The 24,881-nt window shown below is 33.9% G+C and overlaps 1 protein-coding gene across 3 annotated transcripts in view; it reads right to left on the reverse strand.

Moving 5' to 3' along the window:
* Positions 1 to 8,436: 8,436 nt before the first annotated feature.
* The window catches only part of TMEM161B (transmembrane protein 161B), a 73,662-nt gene continuing 57,217 nt past the window's right edge, over positions 8,437 to 24,881 (reverse strand). For all 3 annotated transcript variants that reach the window (XM_011944244.1, XM_011944245.1, XM_011944243.1), the window contains 7 exons: positions 20,142 to 20,293; positions 19,549 to 19,609; positions 18,928 to 19,068; positions 16,109 to 16,222; positions 12,209 to 12,383; positions 10,915 to 11,011; positions 8,437 to 9,729 (listed from right to left, as the gene is read on the reverse strand). In XM_011944244.1, coding sequence (XP_011799634.1) covers positions 9,452 to 9,729; positions 10,915 to 11,011; positions 12,209 to 12,383; positions 16,109 to 16,222; positions 18,928 to 19,068; positions 19,549 to 19,609; positions 20,142 to 20,293 — 1,018 coding nt within the window. In that variant the 3' untranslated portion in view covers positions 8,437 to 9,451. The remainder of the gene's footprint in view (positions 9,730 to 10,914; positions 11,012 to 12,208; positions 12,384 to 16,108; positions 16,223 to 18,927; positions 19,069 to 19,548; positions 19,610 to 20,141; positions 20,294 to 24,881) is intronic.

Here is a 24,881-nt window from a genome sequence, read left to right on the forward strand (position 1 = left end):
TTTAGTAGAGACGGGGTTTCACCGTGTTAGCCAGGATGGTCTCGATCTCCTGACCTCGTGATCCGCCCGTCTCGGCCTCCCTAAGTGCTGGGATTACAGGCTTGAGCCACCGCGTCCGGCCAGTTCTAAACGTTTTTAAAAATGTCTGGGATTGAAAAATTCACTGAATTAAATATCAGACAGGATGCTGCCAAAAATAAAAAGACAAATTGAAAACATAGCATAGCAATAAAAACTATCCAAAATGAAACACAGAAAGAAAAAAGAAACCTGGAAAAAATGAACAGAGTAACAATGAGTTGTGGGGCAAATTCAGTCAAACAGACCAAAAAATGTTTGTATTGCTTTACAAGTTAGCAACAAATACAGCTGAATAATCATAAACATGGCACTTCTAATTCTCACATTGGAGGGACAAGACCAGGAAAATGCTCTTCCACTTAAAAAGCATTTGTTAAAACTGAAATCCACAACTTCTGTCAAGACCTTCAATATTCTCAAGCAAAATCGACACCTATAAAGAGTCAAAGAAAACTATCAATAGTATCAAGTTTACTCCGTACGTCTGAGTATGTAACTGAAAGGTCTTACATGTTTTTATACAGGTAGTGCTTTTACTAAACATTTTATGTAGCCATCCTGACACTTTTAAGAATATAACACCCTTTAAACACATTCTTTTGCAGAAAGAGATGTCAAGAAAATTGTAAAATCCAACAAAGCATTGCAGTCAAATTTCTCTTCTCTCAGGAGGAAAAACTAGTCAGCCTTTAACATGGCCTGAAATAAAATGCCAATGATCAAAGAACCTGAATGAACCCAAGTAATAAGAAACATAAAACGATACCAAGGATCATCATAATCGAATTGCTAGAGGTTGAACACTTTTTCATGTGCTTAACTGTCAACTGTGAAGTGCCTATTCACATTTCTCATCCATCTCCTATTTTTTAAAATTCTTTATATATCCTGATTCCAGTCCTTTGTCTCGTTTTGCAAGTATTTTATTTAAAGTTGTAGCATGTCTATTTCCTTAAGTTTTTTGATGAGCCTAAGTTTTTAATTTCTATGAAATCTTTCATTATTAAAAACAATTTTATGGGTGCCGAGCACGGTGGCTCACATCTGTGACCCCAGCAATTTGGGAGGCCGAGGCAGGTGGATTAGCTGAGATCAGGAATTCGAGACCAGCCTGGCCAAAATGGCAAAATGTGTCTACTAAAAAAAAATTAGCCACACGCCTGTACTCAGGAGGCTAAGGCAGGAGAATTGCTTGAACCCGGGAGGCAGAGGTTGCAGTGAGCTGAGATCGTGCCACTGCACTCCAGCCTGGGCAACAAAGTGAGACTCCATCTCAAAAAAACAACCACAAAAAAACCAATTTTATGGTTAATACTTTGTGTCCTAAGAAATCTATACCCACCACTAATTGCCAAACTATGTTGTAGCTTTTACATTTGGCTCTTGAATTGATTCTTAAGTATAGTATGAGGTAGGGATTGAGGTTCATTTATTTTCAAATGTGGACATCCAATTAATCTAGCACCAACTGCTGCAATGACTCTCCTTTCCCCATTGTATTGCTTCGACACCTTTGTCAAAAATTAAATGAGTGTGTAAGTATGAGTCTATTTCTGAGCTCTCTTTCATTGATCCATTTGTTTGTCTTTATGGCAGAATCACCATGTCACTTTACAGTAAATTTCAAATTCTCTAAATTTTTCCATTGCAAAATACTTTGGACAATCTAGGTACTTTACATTTCCATACAAATTTACGATCAGATAGAACATTTTTATTTAAAAGTTTGGTGAAACTATTATCTGGATTGTGTTGAATTTATATAACATTTGTGTTAATTTATATAACATTTATGTAACATTTTGAGTCTTCCAATACATTCATGTGAAACATATCATTTACTTATGTCTATTTTAATTTCTTTTACTGTTTTGTAGATTTCAGTGTATAGGTCTTATATATGTTGGTAAAAAGCTACTTCTAACTTGCTTTTTGACACTATTGTAACAAGAATCACTAATTTTTCAGGTATTCATTGCTTGTATTCTTACTGTCTTTTTAAATGTCTGTAGTCATCTCATATTTTGATTACTGCTTTTTAATTAGCATTGATATGGGTTACTGTTTTTAACTTTATTTCTCCTTGAGCCAATTTTGGTAAGAATATAATCAACTTCATTAATCTTTTGGAACAATCATTTTTAGCTTTAGTAATTTTCTCTATTATACATTTGTGTAGTATTTCATTGGTTTTTGCTGAATTATTCCTTTAATTCTAGTTTCCTTACGTTTGATGACCTCTTATAGCTTCTTGAATGGGAAACTTTATAAATTTTGTTCTACAATGGGTTAAATTGCATTAAAATTTGATGTCACGTTCCTCACCTTTCCGTTCAAAATACTTCAGTTTCTTTTTATTTGCTCTTTAACCAATGACTTATATAGAAATAGAATGCTTAAAGTTAAGGCAGTTGAAATTTTGTTGTCTTTTTGATCATTTCTAGCTGAATTCCATGGTGGTCAGAAAACATTACAGATGTCATTATTTTTACTTTTTTTTTTTGGAGACACAGTTTCACTCTTGTTGCCCAGGCTAAAGTAGAGTGGTGCGATCTCAGCTCGCTGCAACCTCTGCCTCCCAGGTTCAAGCGATTCTGCTGTCTCAGCCTTCTGAGTATCTGGGATTCCAGGTGTGCACCACTATGTCCAGCTAATTTTTTTTTGTGTGTGTATATATATGTGTATATATACATATATATATACACACACATACATATACATATATATTTTAGTAGGGACAGGGTTTCACCATGTTGGCCAGGTTGCTTTCAAACTCCTGACCTCAGATGATCCACCCATCTCCCAAAGTGCTGGGATTACATGAATGAGCCACTATGCCTGGCCATCTTTTAGATCATTTCTAGCTTAATTCCATGGTGGTCAGAAAAACATTACAAATAATTTCAGTATTTTTATATTTCTTAATCTTTTTATTTGAATAGCCCAGACTGTGGTTGTGATGATTAATATTGAGTGTCAACTTGATTGGACTGAAGGATACAAAAAGTATAAAGGATAAAGTAAAGCAGGCAGAAGAAAGTGGAGACTTGCACTTGCTGAGTCTGCTGGTAGTCATCTTTCTCCCGTGTTGGATGTTTCCTGCCCTTCCTTGAACACCAGACTCCAAGTTCTTCAGTTTTTGGACTCTTGGACTTACACCAGTTGATTTACCAGGGGCTCTTGGGCATTCAGCCACAGACTGCAGGCTGGGCTTCCCAAATTTTGAGGTTTTGGGACTCAGACTGGCTTCCTTGCTCCTCAGTTTGCAGAGAGCCTATTGTGGTATTTCACCTTGTGATTGTATGAGTCAATTCTCCTTAGTTAAATTCCCCTACATATATACATATATCCTATTAGTTGTATCCCTCTAGAAAATCCTAATACAGTGGTCATATTGATAAAGTTCCATGTAATTTTGAATGTGATTGTTACTGTTTCGTGATTATAGGTCCAACATTGTTCAGAATTTCTATGGTCTTGTGTGTGCGTTTGAGTTTTCAGCCACTGAAATGTATTAAAGGTGAATGACCTCCGTTATGATGAAATGTATCTCTTTAGTAATGCTTCTTGTCTTAATGCATACTTTGTTCTAACAGAGTAATTAAATTAGGTTTCCTTTCGTATTTCACTTTATTGCTTTCAATTTTGTGTCTTTTTAACTTTAGATTTGACTCTTAAAAGTGCCATAGAGTCATACAGTTTTGTTTTTAAGTAATCTGAAAATACTTTTATTTGGGGTATTTAGTCCATTTACATTTAATCTAATTTCTGATACAGTTATGTTCATTTCCACTACTTTTGATTTCAGTCCTATCTGGTTTGTTTTCATCTTTTAAATATTATTCCATTTCCTTCTTCTATTTACTTGTTATGGATTCTTTTATGGATTATCTTAGAGATTACAATGTACATTAATCTTTTATCACAATACAAATTACATTCACACTTTCATGATACTGCTAAAAACATATTATTTTAACTTCATTTATCCTTTCCTTTTCCATTGTTATTGTGAACTTTAGATATGCTGAATTTTAAAATAACACGAGGCATTCAATAAATGTTTTTTGTCCATTTGCAAATATTTATAACGCCTTCCTTGTCCATTTCCATGTCTTCATCTATGATTACTGCCCTTCATCCTGACTACAAATCTCCTTAGTTTTTCTTTTTAAAGTCTTTCTATTAAAAGCCATGGAATCTTACATTAGTAGCTATTTTCTTTTAATGTATTAAAGATGTAATTCCAAACGGAGAATGACGTCAGCAAGATGGCAGAAGAGAAAGTCCTAGACCCTTCTACCCCTAACAGGGACATCAGCTCAACAATACACATACAGATATCCCATATTAGACTCTTCATCTTAATTTATTGTCTGCATTCTCCCCACTAGATGCTACGCTCTTGGAGGGAAGAGATTTTGCTGTTTTGTTCACTGCTGTAGCTAGGGTACGTGGAACAGCCTATGGCACTTTACAGGCACTCAACAGATATTTATTGAAAAATAATTAAATGGGTATAAACCAAATTATTCCAGAGAAAACACTCTTTGTGAAGTCATTTTCAAATAAGAATGAATGAATGCCCTCCAACATGATCTGTAACCATTCCTAAAATCAAACATAGCTGTTATGTTTTTCTCATAACACAGATAAATCAGTTATCACATTTAGAAATATATAGCCGGCCGGGCACGGTGGCTCATGCCTGTAATCCCAGCACTTTGGGAGGCTGAGGCGGGCAGATTATGAGGCCGGGAGATCGAGACCATCCTGGCTAACACTGTGAAACCCCATCTCTACTAACAACAACAACAACAAAAATACAAGAAAATTAGTTGGGCTGGCGCGGTGGCTCACGCTTGTAATCCCAGCATTTTGGGAGGCTAAGGCGGGTGGACCACGAGGTCAGGAGATCGAGACCATGCTGGCTAACATGGTGAAACCCCGTTTCTACTAAAAATACAAAAAAAAATTAGCAGGGCGTGGTGAGTAGTCCCAGCTACTTGGGAGGCTGAGGCAGGAGAATGGAGTGAACCTGGGAGGCAGAGCTAGCAGTGACCAGGGATCGCACCACTGCACTCCAGCCTGGGTGAGTGCTCCAGCCTGGGTGACAGAGAGAGACTCCATCTCACAAAAAAAAAAAGAAAGAAATATATAGCCACACATTTAATGTAAATTCTTCATTTTAAAGATAAAAAACAAAAAAACAAAAAAAAACTATAGACAGAAATGGGATGTTTTCTGATTCTTAGATTAGCATTCTACCTATAAAATTATGCTACTACTTTATTTAAGAAAATAAATTGTCTTTTCCCAAACGGGAGAAAGAACAGTACCCGCATGCAGGGAGTGATGGGAGGAAAACAAAAGAAAACAAAACAAAAAACAATAGGATGGAAAAATACACACTCTGATCCATTAAAAATAGGCCTGTCCAACATGAAGAGTTCATAGCTAAAAAAGGAGTCCAGTGGAAACAGAAGACAAACATATAAAAAGGCTCGACCTGTTTTTCTTCCCCAACTTAAGAAGAAAACAAAAATATGTGAAAATGTTTACCATTTTAAAAAAGAGAAGTTTGACATTAGCTTTTATCTTAATCCCAAGATATCATCAAGCAGACATTAGCTTTTTGACCATCCTTGGTGTCCATGTCAGAGTCTTCACAGCACATAACGAGCTCAGTTCTAAAGCTGAGGTGCGAACATAAGATGGATAGGAGTTAAAAGATGAGATGGTACAACTATTCGAGACACTGGTTTCAAGCTCTAGTATCACTAGTGTGTTTAAATCTGATTCCTTAAGCCACCTAAATCTTTGCAAAGACACAGGATGATCTGCATTTAAAGATCACTTAGTTTTATTTTGCTGAATAATGCCATACACCTTGATAGACCATTTTCGATTATGTGATGGTTCAGAAACTATGTATGAATTCAGAGAATGTTGAGACCTTAGGTTTCATAATACTGAGAATTTAATCTTTCATTTGAAAGAATAAAATCTATCCAGTGAAGTTCCAATTATATATTTCATAATGAATTCTATTTATTGCTTCCTGGACCTGTCAATTCCATTAATGGATGAATATCTCTTCTGAATCACAATTGAGGAAGAAATGCCACTATTTTACCAATGATATTTATATCAGAAACAATAAGACAATGAGCCCATTCTGCTTGCATGCATTGGTCATTTTATCCACATCAATTGGGATTCTGGGAGAAATACCAATACAATAAAAATGCACATGGATATTAAGATAAAATTATATGCTTTTCTTTCTTTTTTTTTTTATGCTTTTCATTACAGACAAATCAATGGGGGTAGCAGGAAGAATACAGCTCTGATTTTATAGTACAATTGCTAGCAAGTGGGGGAGTAGGAAAGACAGGAACCAATAAATTGTCACAATCCTACTAATCATACAAAAGCAAGATTATAAGGGCAAACACATATAATAAAAATAACTATATAAGCTTAGAAGCATATTATATTGACTAAAATATAAAATACAAAATAAAAGAACTATATTGGTCTAATTTGGGGATATTAAAATATTATTGGGTTTACATAAAGTACAAACCCTTTTGCATTTAGAGAACATAACTCTTGGTTCAAAGACAAAATGCATAAATAAACCAGTTATTTCAAATTTTCCTTGAAAGGCTAAAAACACTAAACCAAACCTGTTAAAATAATACTTGGTTTGCCCAAGCCAGAGTATACTTAGAGTTTAAGTTTAAAAAGAATGAATTAACAGAACTTTAGGAATACACACTATTCCATCCAATAATGAATTCTATGTCTTTTACCCCATATTACTCCACTGTACAATCTTTGAAACTCAAAAGAATAACTTCAATTTTACTTTTTAAAATGTAGCTCTTTGGTAAGAATGATTATAAATACCAGGTGAGATTCTTTTCTAAACCAACATGTGAGAACTTTCAGAAACAAATGTTAAATTTTGGTGTCATCTTACTACAAAACAAACACATTTTGATGATGCTGATATATCTCAAAATACATTTGAAATGCTTTCTTTGGAAATACACATGAAGCGTCATTAGGATATCTTCACAATTCATTTCAAAGAGTTTTATCCAGTTTAAGTACTTATTACTCAATTTTTTAAATGTTTTATTTTAGTTTCAGGGTGTACATGTGCAGGTTTGCTATACGGGTGTATTGCACAATGCTGAGGTTTGGACTTCTAGTGAACCCATAATCAAATAGTGAACATAGTATCCAATAGGTACTGTTTCAACCCTTGTCTCCTTCCCACTTCCCCTCTTGTGGAATCCCTAGTGTCTATTATTTCCATTTTTATGTCCATGAGTACTCATTGTTCAGCTCCCGCTTATAAAAGAACATCTGGTATTTCATTTTCTGTTTCTGAGTTAGGTCACATAGGACAATGGCCTCCAGCTTCATTCATGTTGCTGCAAAGAACATGGTTTCATTCTTTTTTTACGGCTGCATGGTATTCTATGGTGCATACATACCATATATTCTTTATCCAGTCAACCATTGATGGCCACTTAGGTTGACCCCATGACTTTGCTACTGTGAATACTGCTTCAATAACAGATAAGTGCAGGTCTCTTTTTGATAAAATGATTCCCTGTCATTTGGATTGATATTTAGTACCAAAACTGCTCAGTCAAGTGGTAGTTCTATTTTTAGTTCTTTGAGAAATCTCCATACTGTTTTCCATAGGAGTGGAAGTAATTTACATCCCCAGCAGTGTATAAGCATTCCTTTTCTTTTAAAACATGGCTATTTTCAAAATATTTAAATCTACACCCAAAGACAGGAATTTGCTATATTAAAATTTTCAAATGAATGTGAACTTTAAGCCCTGGAAGTTATTCCAAAAGAAGGGTTTCAAACTTGCTTTCAACAGTGGTAACAGCACTGAAACATAAAGACAGCCTCCTAACAGTTATATGGAAAAGTATTTATTCATTTATTTAAAAAGAGAAAAAAACTACCTTTGTTTATCTCTCATACATTTTACAATCTTGACCCTTCATTTTAAACTTTAGATGTAAAAAGAATCAAAAAGAGTTTTTTTTTTTTTTTTTCATTTCCCTTGAATGTTTCATTCAAATTATCTCAACTTTGGCCAGTAAAACAAAAATATTTCTTATTCTAGAAACTACAAATTTAAAATGAGTCCTATTTAACCAAGGCATACATGATACCTGTAGACCTGATTTGGGAGGGAAAGATTCTGATTTTCAGAAATGACAGAAAAAGAATTTTAATTTGGGAGAAATTATTAAGCATCCATAAACCTTTAAATACACTCACATATAGGCAATACAAATAAATTGCTTACTCTGCTGAACTTTCAAAATGTATTTTAATCTCATTCCAAAAAGAAATAACATTTCTAGATACAAATACATCTCATTCAAGTCACTTTTTAACATACATTCTGCAACTTAAATTATAAGGATTCAATATTTTCATCTTTTATAATCTCAATATATTATATATTTAATATATAATATATATACAATACATACAGGTAGTCAGCAGGTTTACAAAGTAATTTCTTTAAAGTCTGATCAGTATTGATAAATATTTTTAGCCTATTAAAAGGAACTATTTAGGATCGTAGAATAAAATAAAATATGGCAGGTCCAAACCTAATGGCAAGATTACAAATGTTCATATGGCCAGTCATTTTAAAAGAACTCTCAAGTTGGGTAGAATATGTATGTTTTAAAACAATACTCTTGCTATTCTCAAGCAGCAGTAGTTATATATTTTAACCATATTCATCTCCATTAAATTTAAAATAACTGCAGCTTTCTTTACTGTAATATACAGTAGCTATCTCTTCCTTTCTGTTGGATTTTATTGTTTCAACAGTAACTAATATATTACCAACAGAAGAGACTTTAGCCCCTTTCCCTCCCCTAAAGCATGGCTCAGTTTGAAGATTGTTCTATAGGCAGCCACTATGACTATCAACAGTACCATAATAGCATTAAAAGCAATCAGTAACTAGAGTCATGTGAGATGTTTCAAAGACTGCTGGAAGTTTGTGTAAACCAGGGTAATCAGAAATATTACCCTTGTAGATAGCCCTCTCCTACCAGTAAATACAAAGAGTTAAAATTCCAATGCCACAGTGTAACAGTTAACAATCTATTTTGTAATTTTAAATATTACAACATTAATTCACCCTGAGAATACAGAGGAAACATTTAATACAAGACATTCTGATATGTTTTGTTTTTTTTTTTTTTCCCCATTGTATTTTCTTTCTTCTGGTTTTCATCAGCCCTTTAAGGGCACAAATATTTGAATTTAAAGTGTGATTTGGATATGCTTTTTTGTTAACTGAGATTCATGCCACAGTCAGATACTGGTGATAGAAAAGCCCAAAAAGGCTTGTAGAAAAGAGGCAAGCAGCAATCCACCAGGTCAGAAAAGACAGAAGTCCTCGAAAAAGAAGAGGAGTAAAAATATTTTTTAAGCTGCTCAGTGCCACTGTTATTTGCGTAACAGTTACCTTCATCTTCCCTTCAGCTGATGGTAATTCAGAGTAAACAGAATTGGAGAGTAGACTATTATCCACTGGTAAGGTAGAGATAGATTCTGGATAAATACCCCAGGAGTGATTACCTAGAAAATTGAAGACACAAATACAATTTGAAGAGTAACTAATTACAAAGCTTTTTACTAAAAAAAAAAATCTTTACTATATTTGAAATTAACAATAAGTTTAGAGGCATAGTACGTCATTTTATGTTGAAAATAAAGTAAAATAATAATCCTTCTAGATCCCTAAAAAATTAACATGACTAGAGACTATCTGGCCTCATCAGTAAAGCTACACATAAAAGCAAAAAGTCTGATATACTTTTAATTAATTGCACTAAAAATGGGTAAAATAACAAAAACAATTTCCTCATTGTATAAGAAATGAATCAGCTAACTCTACTGGAGTGACAAGGACAGATTCAATAACTTCTGAGAAATATTTTCTACTTCTAGAATATCAAAATAAATTCCTTTCTCAGAAATTATCTATGATTTCAATGTGAAAACCTATTAATAGCTTCCAGAAATTTTTTTCATCATATACTTTCCTATAGTGGACAGGATATGGGTCACTTAATTTACAACTGAACTACTTACCCCTTTCCATTCCATAGATTCTTACAGGGCAACTACACCTATCATCAGGTCTATGACACCCACTAAGTCCATGAAGCCAAATAATACTTTTAGTTCCTTTGGGTTTCTTAAACCCTAACAGTGGCTGATTGCCTGATCCAAAAAAGGGGAAATGATTAATGCAGTAATAGATACTTCTTGAATAACACCACATGTGGACTTGATAGCTTAGTGAAGAGACTTGTAGAATTTTGTACTGAGAAATCTTCACCCTTTCAATGTAAGTTATCTAAACTAGAACTTACCATAGCATTCTGCAATTTATGTAAATTTATAATTGCCTTGTAATAATATAAACATTAGGCAATAACAAAACCTTAAATCATCTTCTTATAACACAAAAGTAACTAAGATCAACAGTGCTTACTAAAGTTACTGGGTAAATCTGAGACTTAACCTTTAGTAAACAATTCTTGAAGACAAAGCATAAAGTTATAAAACCATGGGTCTGAGTTTTCAAAATGAAAATGATAAATCACCTTCTACAGCTAAAACTTTCCCATGGTTCTTTCTACAGCTTTTAAAAAGAGAAACAAGTTTAAGAGTTGCATTTCTTTGTTGGTGACAAAAAGCCTTATTAATTATAGGTAGAAAGTAAAAGATGCTTCCTAGTTGCCAGGGCATGCCTACCTAGTGTTTTCAAAAGCAGAGTTGTGTGAAGCAGCATTACCAGAGGCGCCACATACTGCAGTGCAATGACACAAAGATAATAAAAGACTCGAGCCACCTGCAACCAACAACATTCTTAAGTGTCTAATACAACTGACATGTTAGGAGTGAATTAAACTTTCATATAATTGTCATACCAAAATGTTTAAGAGATAATCCTTTCACAAGAAGGAAGCTAAATGTCAATGCTAAATGTCCCCAAAATGACTCTAGAAAGGCTCAACTTGAAGACAAGTTTTTAGAATGTGAGAACATTAAAATAGATTCCTTAAAAATAATTCTTAAATGATGTATATATATTGGAGAAAATAATGACTAAGATTCAAATGGTATACATTTACTCATATTTCAAAGATAAAACAAAATGTAAGGGCATCTACCTAAAATATCCAACTAAATAACAATAGTAGGCAGAGTCACATATGAGCATAAATCCCTCATAAATAAAAAATTAAGTCCCCATTCTACATGAACATATTTGAAGTCAAACTATGGAAAATATAAAAATATATAAAAGGTAAAACAGAAAAAAGTTGTCTAACTCTTAATAAATGCCTCTAACTATGGAGGTGAATAAAAAACTGGAGCTGGTTGGGCGTGGTAGCTCAGCCTGTAATCCCAATACTTTGGGAGGTGATGCAGGAGGATTGCTTGAGCTCAGGAGTTCAAGACAAGCCTGGGCTATAAAGAGAGATGCTGTCTCTACAAAAAAATAAAATAACAATCATAATAATAAAAGGAGGTAGCTAAAACCACCTCTCTTAAAAAAGATACAATCAAGTTATTGGTCCATTATAGTGGCAGATGGATTCCTTGTCCTTTTCTTCTGTGGAAGCCTCAAATAAATTAAATACTTACATTTCATGTTCAAGTACATTTAAAATGAATAAATTTAGCCACTAAAAGTAGTATTTCCTACTCTTTAAGTCTTAAAGTCTGGACAATATGTTATAACGTCTTTCAAATCTATTAAAAGGGTCCCATTTAGCAATATTAGGCATAAAACAGCTTTGTACCACCTGCTGTATGACACCAAGCACTTAAGACAGGAAGAAGAATTAAGACCCCTTCCTTCACGTGGCACCAAAATCAGATAAAGGTCTCTTTGATATCTGTTAGCTTAAGATTGTTTTGTTTATTTACAATAAGAATAAGACAGGTTGAAATACTATCTACTAAAGGAAACCAGTATTTTTCTTTTTTCTTAAAGTGCAGTTTTTGCTATTTTTCATTTTGACTAGGGTATAAAACTTACCATTTTCTGTAGCTCAACCGTACTTATTCGCCCTGCTTCTTTCTTCATCTGATCCACACATTTTTGGGCTAAATTTAAATAAGCTTGCAGGTGACTACGCATCATGGCCAACCGCAAAGCACACAGCAGGATTATTAACCAGAGTCGCAGAGTATCAAATGTGGCTTCTGTCATTCTACAGATCAAAAAGTTGATATGGTGCTCTCAAAGACAACAATATGCTAGCATGCTCGTTGTATGTTAATGCTCACCATATAAAATATAAGAAGTCTATGTTTAGCAACAGTTAGACACACAAAATAATCTGACTCTGCCATAGACTTATCTGTATAATACTTTCACTTGAATAACAGAACTAGATAAAGGTATTATGAAAGTATAAGAAGTTAACAGGTATCTAGAAGAAAAAAGTAGAGCAATACATGAGACCTTTTTCTCTCTATACCCTCCTCCATGGATAAAAACTGGCTGTAACATGAAAAGAGAAGTTGGGGAAAGCAAGAAAACTGCAGGGATTGCCTGTGGGACTAATCAAGTCAGTCACCCAACATCACTGGGTACAGCTTTGCCTGATCATATACCTATTTGGATGGGATCTTTCACTCTGCTGAGCCTTCACTTGGGACCACTGGAAAATCAAAACTTCTGATACATTATGAAGATATCAGATGCCTGAAATTCCTCTACAACAATTCATTTAACTAGCTATGTATTGAAGCTGGCTCGGTTCTGAGCAATTCCTCAAACTTAAGGTTAGGATTCTAGGTGAAAATATATAACGTAAAGACATCGTTTCAGAAACCAGATCACTGATGAGGGCTGCTTAAAGAATTTTAGAAAGAAGAGATAACTTCTGATGTCCTTTTGGTGTTTAATGTTTTTAAAAGATCATGGGTTTCTGCTCTGATGAAGTACATTGTAAGTAATTTGAATGTAGTGACTAGACCACCCTTGGCATCTAGTCTTATATCTAGTACCTATCAGGCACTTAATATGACTGTTGTAATGCATAGACTGATTTGCCAGGTAAAACCTGGAACTGAGAAGGGTATCCCTGAAATTCGGTAAGAACATGAGGGTAGAATGGATGCATATAAAGAGGAACAAATGAGAAAAGATTAAAAAAAAAAACAACTCATAACTAAAACTACAATATAGGAAAATTTGAAGTGTAATATTTTGCTCGAACTGTTTAAGAAATGGAGTTAAGAAATGGGGATGGGACAAAGGCTTTACTTTATATACTCTCTCTTTTTATTAAGTCACGAGGGGACATGGACATAAAATTCCAATGGAAATGCACTGTTGGCTAAGAAAGATAAAGGCATAACATTTTATCAACATGTTTCCACTACAGTGAACAATGAGATTAGGCAGCCATCATGTGAGGGTAACAGTACATAAGACACAAGCCTACCCACAGCCTTGACCCTTTCCTGGGGACTTAAAAGCAATACTGTGCTCCCTCCAGTTGTGCAACAAGGACAACTAACTGGGAGCAGCCTGAAGACAGCTATTTCACAGCCTTTGAGGATAACAGGTAATGTGAATGAAAGAAGAAGAAGGTAGCGAACTAGAAAATTATTTGCTTAGTTTATGGTTCAGGATTTAGGATAATAGTCATTAAATAGTACTTTCTAATTAGATTATTCAGTATCATCATAAATATCTGAAAAGTTGATCTAATAGAGTATCTCAAGAAGGAGCATGAGGAGGGGCTTAAAGTACACAGGTAAAGCACAGGCAGAAGAAATCACCCTAAATTCCTGATGCCATTCTGAGCTTTCCTGTATATGCTGTGTTCTTTTTATGAGGTTATAAGCACACATGGACTCTGTTTACCAATATTTTATTTTTTTTCAATGCTTTATCAGAACACATGATGGACTGAAATACATTTCTGGGTTGAAACTACATTACACCATAGTTTTTGTTTCTGATTACAAAGACCTTTCCACAAATCAATTTGTCTGTGACAGAAGAAGAACCTGTCACTTCATTTTTCCTTCATCCTACCCTCTTTGATGGGAAGCCATTTTTTCACAATCTACCATTTGCACTTTAGATTTTTAACAAAAATTAAAAACTGCCTCTAATAACTATGAATTCAAATTAAAGAATAATAAAAGAGAGCAGAGGTAAAACCATAGAAAGAGAACCTCAGGTCTTTATGTACAAACCACATTTTTCCTATAATTTAATATACACACAAGGGAAAAGTTTCTTATTCCCATTTCCATTAAATAAAGTATTCACTACTAATGAATCCACATGCAATTTAATCAGACTGGAAGTGGGAAGTAAATGTTGGTATAACTACCAAGTGTTTTATGTACACGCGATTTGGCTGAATAACCTTAGTCAAATTATTTAACCTCTGAGCCTGTTACTTCATTTATAAAATAGGATGAGAACAACAACATATGCACAATTACCATAAAAAGATACAATATGTAAAGTATCAATATCTCACATAATAACTGGTATAAGTGTATCATAAATGCTAGTTTCCTTATTTTCTCAATTTAACTAAGGCAAATATAAAATCAGAGAACATAATTACAGGAGTATGAAATCCAGTTTCCATGACCAAATTTCAAGGAAGGATTGGGAATGCTTTCAGTATCAAAGATATGAATTAGCAGTTTCTCTGAGATTTTTCTAGAACCCTAGGATCCTTAGAATTACTCTTCAATACTTAAGGAATCTGTCAAGTCAAAATTACCATTAAGGTAATTAGTGTGTATCGGCATGCGGGAAGCATTACTGTTTCAGTGGCTATTTCCCGGGTTCAATAGGATTAAATCTAAAAAGAAAAATTATCATGGTCATCACTGATTTTATACATACTCCAAGAAAAACTGTTACCAGGATCTAAAAGAAGTACACAATATAAAAGGTACATTACAGAGTCAATGACTAGTCAAGTATTTCTATTTTAATTCTGATGAGGCAAAGCAGTGAAAAGAACATTTATTAAGCACTTAATTCCAGCTGGTTGCGTTACATGTGTTCTTTCATTTATTTCAATGATAACCTTGTGAGGTAGATACTATTATCCGTCTTCCAGATGGGGAAACAGAGGCTCAGTGAAGTTAAGTAATCTGCCTCAAGCAAAGATTTTAGTGAGGAGGAGAGCTGGAGTTTGAAGTTCTGTCTGAAACTTTCTATTACTCTAACAGTTCTACAAGGCTAACATATCAAGTCTAGTTATTAACGCCTATTAATAAACTGTTTGTTTCCTCACCATCTTCTGCTAAAATATAGTTGCCTAACTGTAGAACTATAAACTAGTATTAGATAATAATGTTAAGGTATTAGTATTAGATAATTTTGTTAGGTACGATGATATTATTGTTATATAGGAAAATATCCTTATTTTTTTTTAGAGGTGCAAGCTAAAGAAAGTATGAAGGGATAAAACTGGTACGTCTCTAATTTAATTCAAAAATGCTTCATCAAAAAACAAAATAAAAAATGGATGAAGCAAATATAGAAAATGTTAACAACTGTCAAATATAGGGGTTGAGTATATGAGTTTCCATTTATACTACTTTTTTTCTCCATAATTTTCACAATTAAAACAAAAGAACTCCAGAAGGTATCTAAACAATAGGCACAATGACAACAGAAAAATGATGATGACTGGATGTAAAGAAGAGAAAAAAACAGTGTATAAGATAATATTAGTGCAAAGTAATAATCATTAACATTAATAAAGATCACAAAAATGTTAAATGATGCTCTGTAGCTTCAATTTTCTAACACATCTTTTAGTATTCCTATTAATGTCTGAAAAATACAGTGTCCTGATTTTATCACTGAAAAACAAATACAGTAAATAACATTTAGTAAAGCAGTTTTGGTGATAAAAATCAGCCTTCAAATGCCCATACTTACAAAGGGATACTTTCTTTACCCAGTGGTGGGTTCATAATGTAGTCTTTGGTGATTGGTTTTACCCAGAGCAGAACCATAAATAAAGGTGCCAGGAAGTTGATATGAAGTAATGTTCTGAAAATATGTAAGAAATAAATATAAAAATTCAGAAACAACATGTGCTAATAAACTACAGAAGCTTGGGTCTTACTAAAATGGAGGTAGGAACTTATTTGCAATATTCTACTACTTATGGTACTACTATCACCATCATTTTATATTTATCATTATGATTTAACACTGATTTGAGCCTGTGAGAAATTATGTCATTATCTTAATTTTTCAAATGAGAACATTTAGACGCAGAAAAGTTCAATGACTTGCTCTTGGCAATAACAGGCCAGAGGTAAATATAGGACTAAAATTCAGATTTCCTCACTTCTATTCTAGTATTCTTTAGTAATCCCATACTTTATTCCTGATTTAATAAGCAGGTATTTAATGATTCTAACTTTAGATAGTCAATGAATCTAATGGATTTTCAGTACAGAAGAGTTGTCTGACACTTTCTCGTGCAACTGAAACAAAGTGTCTCCTCATTATCTACAAGTAAATGATAGTGATTAGCCAGGTCCATATGACTAGAAGGCATATGGCAGATGGAACCTACTCCAACAACCTGCAACAGAGGAACTTTTCAATGTGTAATGATCATGTATAATTTTTAATTTCCATTGTTAAAATCATAAGTGATTCCACATTTTAATTTCTTTTTGAATGAGTATGAACACACTTGAAATAATTTCCCTATCCTATATATATATATATCAAAAAAATTTGCATTACTCCTGACAAGGCAATATACCTAATACAGCAAAGGTTTCAGGTCTGCACTATAACTTCAATGTTAATTGTCCAAGTTTGTACCCTACAGAGACAGATGGCTGATGCACATTTTTCTTATTTTAGAAAAAAGGCAAATTCTTCACACATTTTATTACCATAAACTGCTTTCATTATCAACCACACTTAAGAGCTAAACTGGAGGATTCAAAATACACACAAACACCACATTTTAAAGTATTACTACACAGGCAAATGACAGGGATCTGTGTGAGTGAACAGGGCTGGGTCAGGAAGCCATGAACACCTGACAGCGAAAGGCAGAACTCTCGCTTTAACCTCTGATATAAAAACAGGTCGTAGTGCCTGGCCATGGGGGTGAAGAGAATGCTGCTCTTTGTGCCAGTCATGTTATTCTCACAACAGAACTAGCTTGCCCACACCCTTATATCAAGGCAGAGTGCTACAACACAATGAGGGGCTGCAATAACTGAAAATAAAACCCCAAATCCCCAAAGGGAAAAAATCTTAAAACGAAGCCACATTTTACTAAAAAGGGCACTAAAATGTGCGCTCCACCCCCAACCACCACTAAATGCTTTAAATGTTTTTATAAAGTGATTCTTTCATCCCACAGCCTGGGTAAACCATCGGATGTGGGGAAGAAAGAAGCAGTATTAGGTATGCAGTGTTGCTAGGGAACACTCTAGTATCAAGGAGCAGCCCACAGCGGTTTCAGTAGCTTGTGAAGGGCTCCCCTCCACCCACCCTTTTCAGCTTATTTAAATCATAACACTGGGGTTAGTGGACTGAAGTGTGTGTGTAGGGAGGAGGGGGAGAACCAGGTTTTGTCTTAAAGGAAGCCATTAGGGAGATGGGTGGTGGGAGAAAGGCAGGATGTAGCCAAAAGCACGCTGAGTAAAAGAAGGGGGGAAAAAAAAAGAAGGATGAAGGAGTGTGTAGTGGGAGGTGACAATAGGTAAACACACGTATAAAGCATATGTAGAAAAATGGAAGTGAGGTTAAAAAAAAAGACAGTCAAAATTAAATTAAAGGGAAATGACATAGGTAACAGAGACAAGAATGTGCAAAGACTAAAGACTCAGCCTCATTAAAAATAGGTTTTAAAGAATAGAAATGTTAGGAAATAAGATCACCCAGAGAAACTTAATGATTATAAATACACATATCAAAATGAAATACTCTCAAGTTGGGCTTCTACTGCAAAACAAAACGATGAGGCAGGAACTTTGATCTGAATATGAATTGAAGTACATATAAGCCTATCTTTCTGCCAAGATGTCTACATCAACAACAACAAAAAAAATCTGTGACAACCACAAAGAATATAGTCAATGGGCTTTGAACTACATATAAAGATGAAATATGACTTGTCCAAAGTAACATAGAATTTCTGAAGTAAAATAGAATTTGGTAGTTAGAAGTAATGTACAACATATAACATTGTAGAGTATTAACAATCCCAAAATAATGTATATTTTAATAAGAGTCTAATAAGCAGGTCAATAACTTAAGGAAAACAAACATCTCTTACATACAACTTTAAGTTTTAAAATGTTTTTAAATAAAATTTTACATTAAAAAGTTAATTTAAATAGATTCATATAAAAATTTAAAACAATATTTTAAAGTAAAATGATCTTATTTTTTAAGGGAAATTTCTATGGAGCCTCAGTTTAGTTGTAGAGATTGCAATATAAGCCCTTGAATTAGAAAGAACATAAATTTTGAGATTTTCATTTTAACAGGTAAGACAAATTTAGTAATTGATGCTGTATCTTTTTAAATACAAGACTTAAAATTTAGAAGCAAATAAAAGAAACTTGCTTATAGTTGAAAGAGGAAGTAATGTGACATCAAATAGTTATTTATTAATTTTCAATACAATAATTTATGATTACATTACAATATTATACCTTCATTAAGATGGAAAACATATATTTATCTGCATGTGCTTATGTACATTTTCCGCTTACTGTGTAATTTTTTCTGTTGCCAAATTCAGGGCATCCAGATGCATTTGAGCCAGCCGTAATCCAGGAAATGTCAAAAAAGCCCCAATGAGTGAACAGAAAATAGCCAGGAAAAATTTGAAAGTAAGTTTTGAAACAGGACTCCTAAAAATAAAATTTTTAAAAAAGCTGATAAATTTTTATAATTAGCTTTCGAAGAATTTCCTTTCTTCTAATCAATTATGTTACAAACAACAATAACAGTAAAACAAAGCAAATTTCTACAAAAAGATTGCTATTATTCAAGTACCTATAATGGATTCTGGTGAACTGTAAACTAAATGAGGCATCTCTTTAGTCACAGTCACAACAACCTAACTTACACATTCAACAAGGAACTGACATATAACTTGGATAGAAATTTAATCTTTTGAGGGAGATGAATTTAAGAAATGCAAATTTATGTAAGAATTCTATGAAAGACACTAACTTTATATAGTCATAAAAATTATGAGTAAGGATGTTTCTAGAAATGACAGTCCAACTTAAAACTCTTTACTAATTTAAAACAGCTATAGTAAATACCGCTTTATTAAAAATATAAAATGTTAAATTTAAATAATGCTTAATTTTTCAAAGACTTACTGAGATTCTAAACCTTGCTTTTCAAGAAACTGCATCGCACTGTCTGAAAAATTTGTAAACCCTGTAGGAAAAAAAAAACAAAACAGATTACTCTTATCACAGATGTGAAATATAGAATCTTTCTGTGGAAATAAAATGCTAGAAAACAGAGCATCTTAAATGTTGAAGTGACTAGCTCAGCTCTTTCATGTGTTAATTAGTATGCCATAACGCAATAAAATTTGGTTATTAGCAGGAACAGGCTTTGAAAACATCCCTTTGATATTTGTACATTCCATGAGTGTGCATAAAATTTGCATTAATTCTTTAACTGTGTGAGTAAACTTTAGCATTACAGAAACTTATTTAACTGTAAGGAAAAAAATGAGACCGTCTTTTTGGAAAACACATTAATTAAAAACTTAGCTCAAACAAAAGCAAAAACAGAAGATCTTAATTAAGAATAATAAAGGTTAATTATTTAGACCATTACAGAGTATACACTTTAAATTTAATTTTAAATATTTATCAGATATAAAACTTAAATACTGAGGTCAAAAATATTAGCATTAGATAAAGCAAAATTGATTCTTAAAGTTGTATGAAACTATTACCTGTTTCAAGTCCAAATTCCAGATAATTTTCTGTTACAATCAATACTGCCATTGCTTTGACAAAGAAAAAAAATCCAAAGGTGACACAAACAGATCTTTCACCACCATCTTCTACTTTAAAATAGTGTGTAGTTAATGAAAATAGAACTTTGCTGCAGAAGGAAAAGTTCAGGAAAAACCACAATAACTTTATGGGAACTATACACAATGATCTTTATAGGACTTGATTCCAATAAAATCTGGCTACAACATTTATTTCTAAGTGGAGTTTATAACATTTTTTAAAAAAAGAGCACCCACATACTAAGTTATAGCTAGGGAATGTACTTCTAGTTTATCTCACTCAAATTTTACTAGAAGATTATTTCAAGATTTTTATGCAATATGTTCTCAGTGACATGAAAAGCCAGGGTAGAGGTTATTCTAGAGAACTGTCTTTACTAGGCATGTCTGTTAAACCAGTTTACATTTATAATTAAACACATAACACAGGAATCATCCATAATAATTCAACAAGTTAAAACTTGAGAATTTTACTAGTAGCTATTGTTGATCTGTAGTATGAAAACTAAATATCTGGGATCACCACTTCACATTAGTATTAAGCGAAAATCTTTAGAGAAAACAAGTTCCAACTCAGTATTCAAACACAGCCAAAGTTTCAACATGCTCATCTATTAAAATAGGCTGAAGAGATTATCTTATCTGAACCACCCCGACACACACACAAATTGATTTAATCAAGGTTAAATCAGTGCATGGCTCAAAGCTGGAACTCAGATCTCCATTACACACCAAATTGTTCTCCTTGAAATCGCAAAACAAACAAAATAAGGTGCTTGGCAAACAAACCTAGAAAAGCAACCTTTACGTAAACTTTATGTCAAGCATGGAAAATAACAGCTATCATTTAGTACTTGCCATGTGCAGGGCAATACCAATTAACTTTTAATTCTCACATTAACCACATTATTATTGCTACTTTACAGACATTTTTAAAAACTTAAAAAAGCAAAACAAAACAAACTGTGGGCCGGGCGCAGTGGCTCATGCCTGTAATCCCAACACTTTGGGAGGTCTAGGTGAGCAGATCGCCTGAAGTCAGTAGTTTGAGACCAGCCTGGCAAACATGGCGAAATCTGTCTCTACCTAAAATACAAAAATTAGCCAGACATGGTGGCACATGCCTGCAGTCCCAGCTACTCGGGAGGCTGAGGCAGGAGAATTGCTTCAATCCAGGAGACGGAGGTTGCAGTGAGTCGAGATAGCACCACTGCACTCCAGCCTGGGCAACAAGAGTAAAACTCTGTCCCAGAAAACAAACAAACAAACAAACAACAACAACAAAACAACTGTGGCAGAGAGGTAAAAGTAAAAACCTCAAAATCACAGCTAGATTAGAGAAAGCTGAGATTTAAAACTAGACAGTCTGGATCTAGAATCTGTGCACTTAACAATTGATTATATTGCCTCTAAAAAACTGTACATAGCACCTAAGTCAATGTGGTACTTTTAGCAGTAACACATAAAATCTTTTCAAAATAGAACGCCCTGACAGAAGTAAAGAATTAAAACATTCTCATAATCAGAAGAATCCTTTCATATATATCTTATACACACAGTCTAAAGGTAATTTTATACAATATATTTAATAATTTTGTGCATGAAGAAAATTTTGACTGCATTTTAACTGCAATCTCTCACTTGAGGCCAGGTGTAAAGTTTTCTACTTCTGGTATCATGCCAGTACTGGAAAAGTTTCAGATTTTGGAGCATTTTGGATTTTGGACTGTAATGTTCAACCTGTATCAAACAATACAGGTCCATTCTTCTCTTTCTTGGCATTATAAGGAAGAGCTTACATATTAGAAGAGGACAAAGAAAGATGAATATAGTCAAGCTGCAAAACCACAACTGAACTCCTTTTAAGATACAGCGATGATCTCTAATAGCCTAAATGCCTTAAACCCAGGTTTGAAAAACACTGTTTTATTTTTACTGAAAATGTTTACTAGAATCTATAAGGAGACAATTTCCAACTTCTTTTCTTACAATGAAAAACAAAATAGTATCTTTGGCCAAAAGTGGTACCAAATCATCAGAATAAAATTTCCCAAAAATTACACCTACCACTGCACTTTGTTATCCTAGAATACTGAAATTACAAAATATGTCAACACTAAAGGAAAACAAAATTATATGCAGTCTGATCCAGACATGAAGCATGCTCTTGCACTTATCACTAATGCTTTACAGTCCCACACCACAAATGCCTAAAATGGTATAATCACTGCATCCTCACTTCATATTGCATACTGGATAAATCTTAAAAACCAAATTATTTATTGAGTTCCATATTAGAACACCATCTCCCAATAACCCATATGTAATACTATGATCTAGCCACATCCACATGTTGAAATTTTCATTCTATAGTCCCCAAATCTTCACCTTAATCAGAATAGTGTACTTACCATCTCCTGAGTGTCATCACTACACTGTCTTCGATCATAACCTATCATCTGAACTGCCCTCTTCCCTCCTCCTACCTAATCCAAGACTCAACAAAAGCTCCACATCTTTCATGATACTTACCATTACCTTCTCAGCTGAGGCCATTCTTTTCCTCTTTTGAACTTATTGTATCACTTATTAATATAATTCACTTGTCATGTAATCAATATACTATTTTAAACTATAGTGTGATCAAGTTGTAAAGAAAGTATTCTCTAGACCTAGAGTGTTTGGCTTAATCCTTGTTCTACTCTTACTAAACTCATGATCTTCCACATGAAAATTATTTTCTCGGTGTCTCAGTTTCTTACTTTGTGAAATGCCGCCACCATAATCCACAACCTCACAGGGTTATTTTGAAAATCAAAGATTAAGTCTTCCTAGTTCTCAGCAACAAAATGTTTTCTAGATAACTGAATTAAATATTTAGCATGTAATACCAAAACTACGGGAATGTATACAAAAACATATGGATCAATACAATACAAACAGATGTTACCATTCCTGATTGTGTTTAAATCTTTAAAATTCGATAATTTAATTTAAGAGGTACAAGATTAAGAAGTATACAGGCAGTGATGTGGTGTGCACTGACTTCTATGTAAGTGGCAACTGGGCTCGCAACTCTCCACTGATTGCCTTTCTATGCAGCCAGACCACTCTGACTCCAGCAGAAGACTAAGATTTTTGCCTCTGAAGAAACTGAACCTGAGGCACAGGAGAGTACAGATTTATTCAATTGCATCAAAAATAGGATGATCAGGTGAAAGTCTACACTCAAAGGTAGTATTCATCTTGGAAACATGTGTAGCAAGTTTGTACACTCCAGGCAGGAGATAAAGAGATTCTCCTCTAGAGAAACTGAAAGGCCTCAAGGAAAAGACCAATAAACAATGACACTTTGGGCTACCTAAAATAAAGCTGGCTTTAGTATTACCAAGTTATTCTTTAGTGAAACTAACCAAGCCCTAATTATATACAGAGCTTCCAATCAGCTTTTAGCGGCCATCTCTTAAAAATGAATCCTCAGACATTAAAAAAGGAATTGGAAAACATTTTCTATAAAAGACCAGATAGTAAATACTTTAGGTTTTGTGGTCCATATGTAGTCTCTGTAGCATATTCTTCTGCCTACTTTGTTCCCCTAATACTTTAACAAGGCTAAAAAGCCATTCTTAGCTCAAGAGCTGTACAAAAACAGGCTGCAACCCAGATACTGCAAGTCATAGTTAGGCAGTATCTGTATTAAGAGCATCACATCTTATTTAAAAAAAGAAAGAGCTAAAATCGGCAACAGAAAAAAAGTAACTTCAAGAAAAAAAGAGATGATAAAGGCAGCAGAATGAAGTTTAGATATATAACTATATATACAGAAACAGATACACACATTTTTATTTAGAGATATTTATAAACATAGGATATGTATATTTCATAAAGCTAGACAAAGATAAATGCATCTTTGAAATAAGAGCAGGATGCTATGAAAAAGGAATGGTTAGGCATCAACAAGAAACAGGACAGGAAAAATAAGAAAAAAAAAAAATCAAAAGTTCCATCAAGCAGAACAAAAAGACAAAATGAAAAGTAAGACAAGGCCAGGCATGGTGGCTCACACCTGTAATCCCAGCACTTTGGGAGGCTGAGGTGGGCAGATCACCTGGGGTTAGGAGTTCAAGACCAGCCTGGCCAACAGGGCAAAATCCCGTCTCTACTGAACATACAAAAATTAGCCGGGCAAGGTGGTGGGCGTCTGTAATCCCAGCTAACTCGGGAGGCTGAGGAAGGAGAACTGCTTGAATCCAGGACATGGACGTTGCAGTGCGCCGAGATCGCACCACTGCACGCCAGCCTGGTAACAGAGCAAGATTCTGTCAAAAAAAAAAAAAAAAGAAAAAAAAGAAAAAAGTTGATGAGAGGTTAATCCAGAACATACAACATCTGACTAACAAAAGTGAGACAGAGAAAGAAAATGGGAGTGGAGGGAGAGAATAAATTCTCAAAGACATAATCAAAGAAATTTTCTAAACTTGATGTTTCCAAATTAAAGAGCCTACCAAAAGCCCACCACAAAGAAGTAAAAAAGATCCTCATGAGGTACATCATTATGAACCTTCAGAAACAAGACCAACCAAGAGACAACTGTAAAAGTTTCCTCAGAAGAACAATAAAGCAAAATTAGGTATATGCAAAAGATTAAATATCACCATAAATAATTCTTTTTTTTTT

Source organism: Colobus angolensis, unplaced genomic scaffold (genome assembly GCF_000951035.1).
Source record: "Colobus angolensis palliatus isolate OR3802 unplaced genomic scaffold, Cang.pa_1.0 Scaffold23, whole genome shotgun sequence".
Taxonomy (NCBI): domain Eukaryota; kingdom Metazoa; phylum Chordata; class Mammalia; order Primates; family Cercopithecidae; genus Colobus; species Colobus angolensis.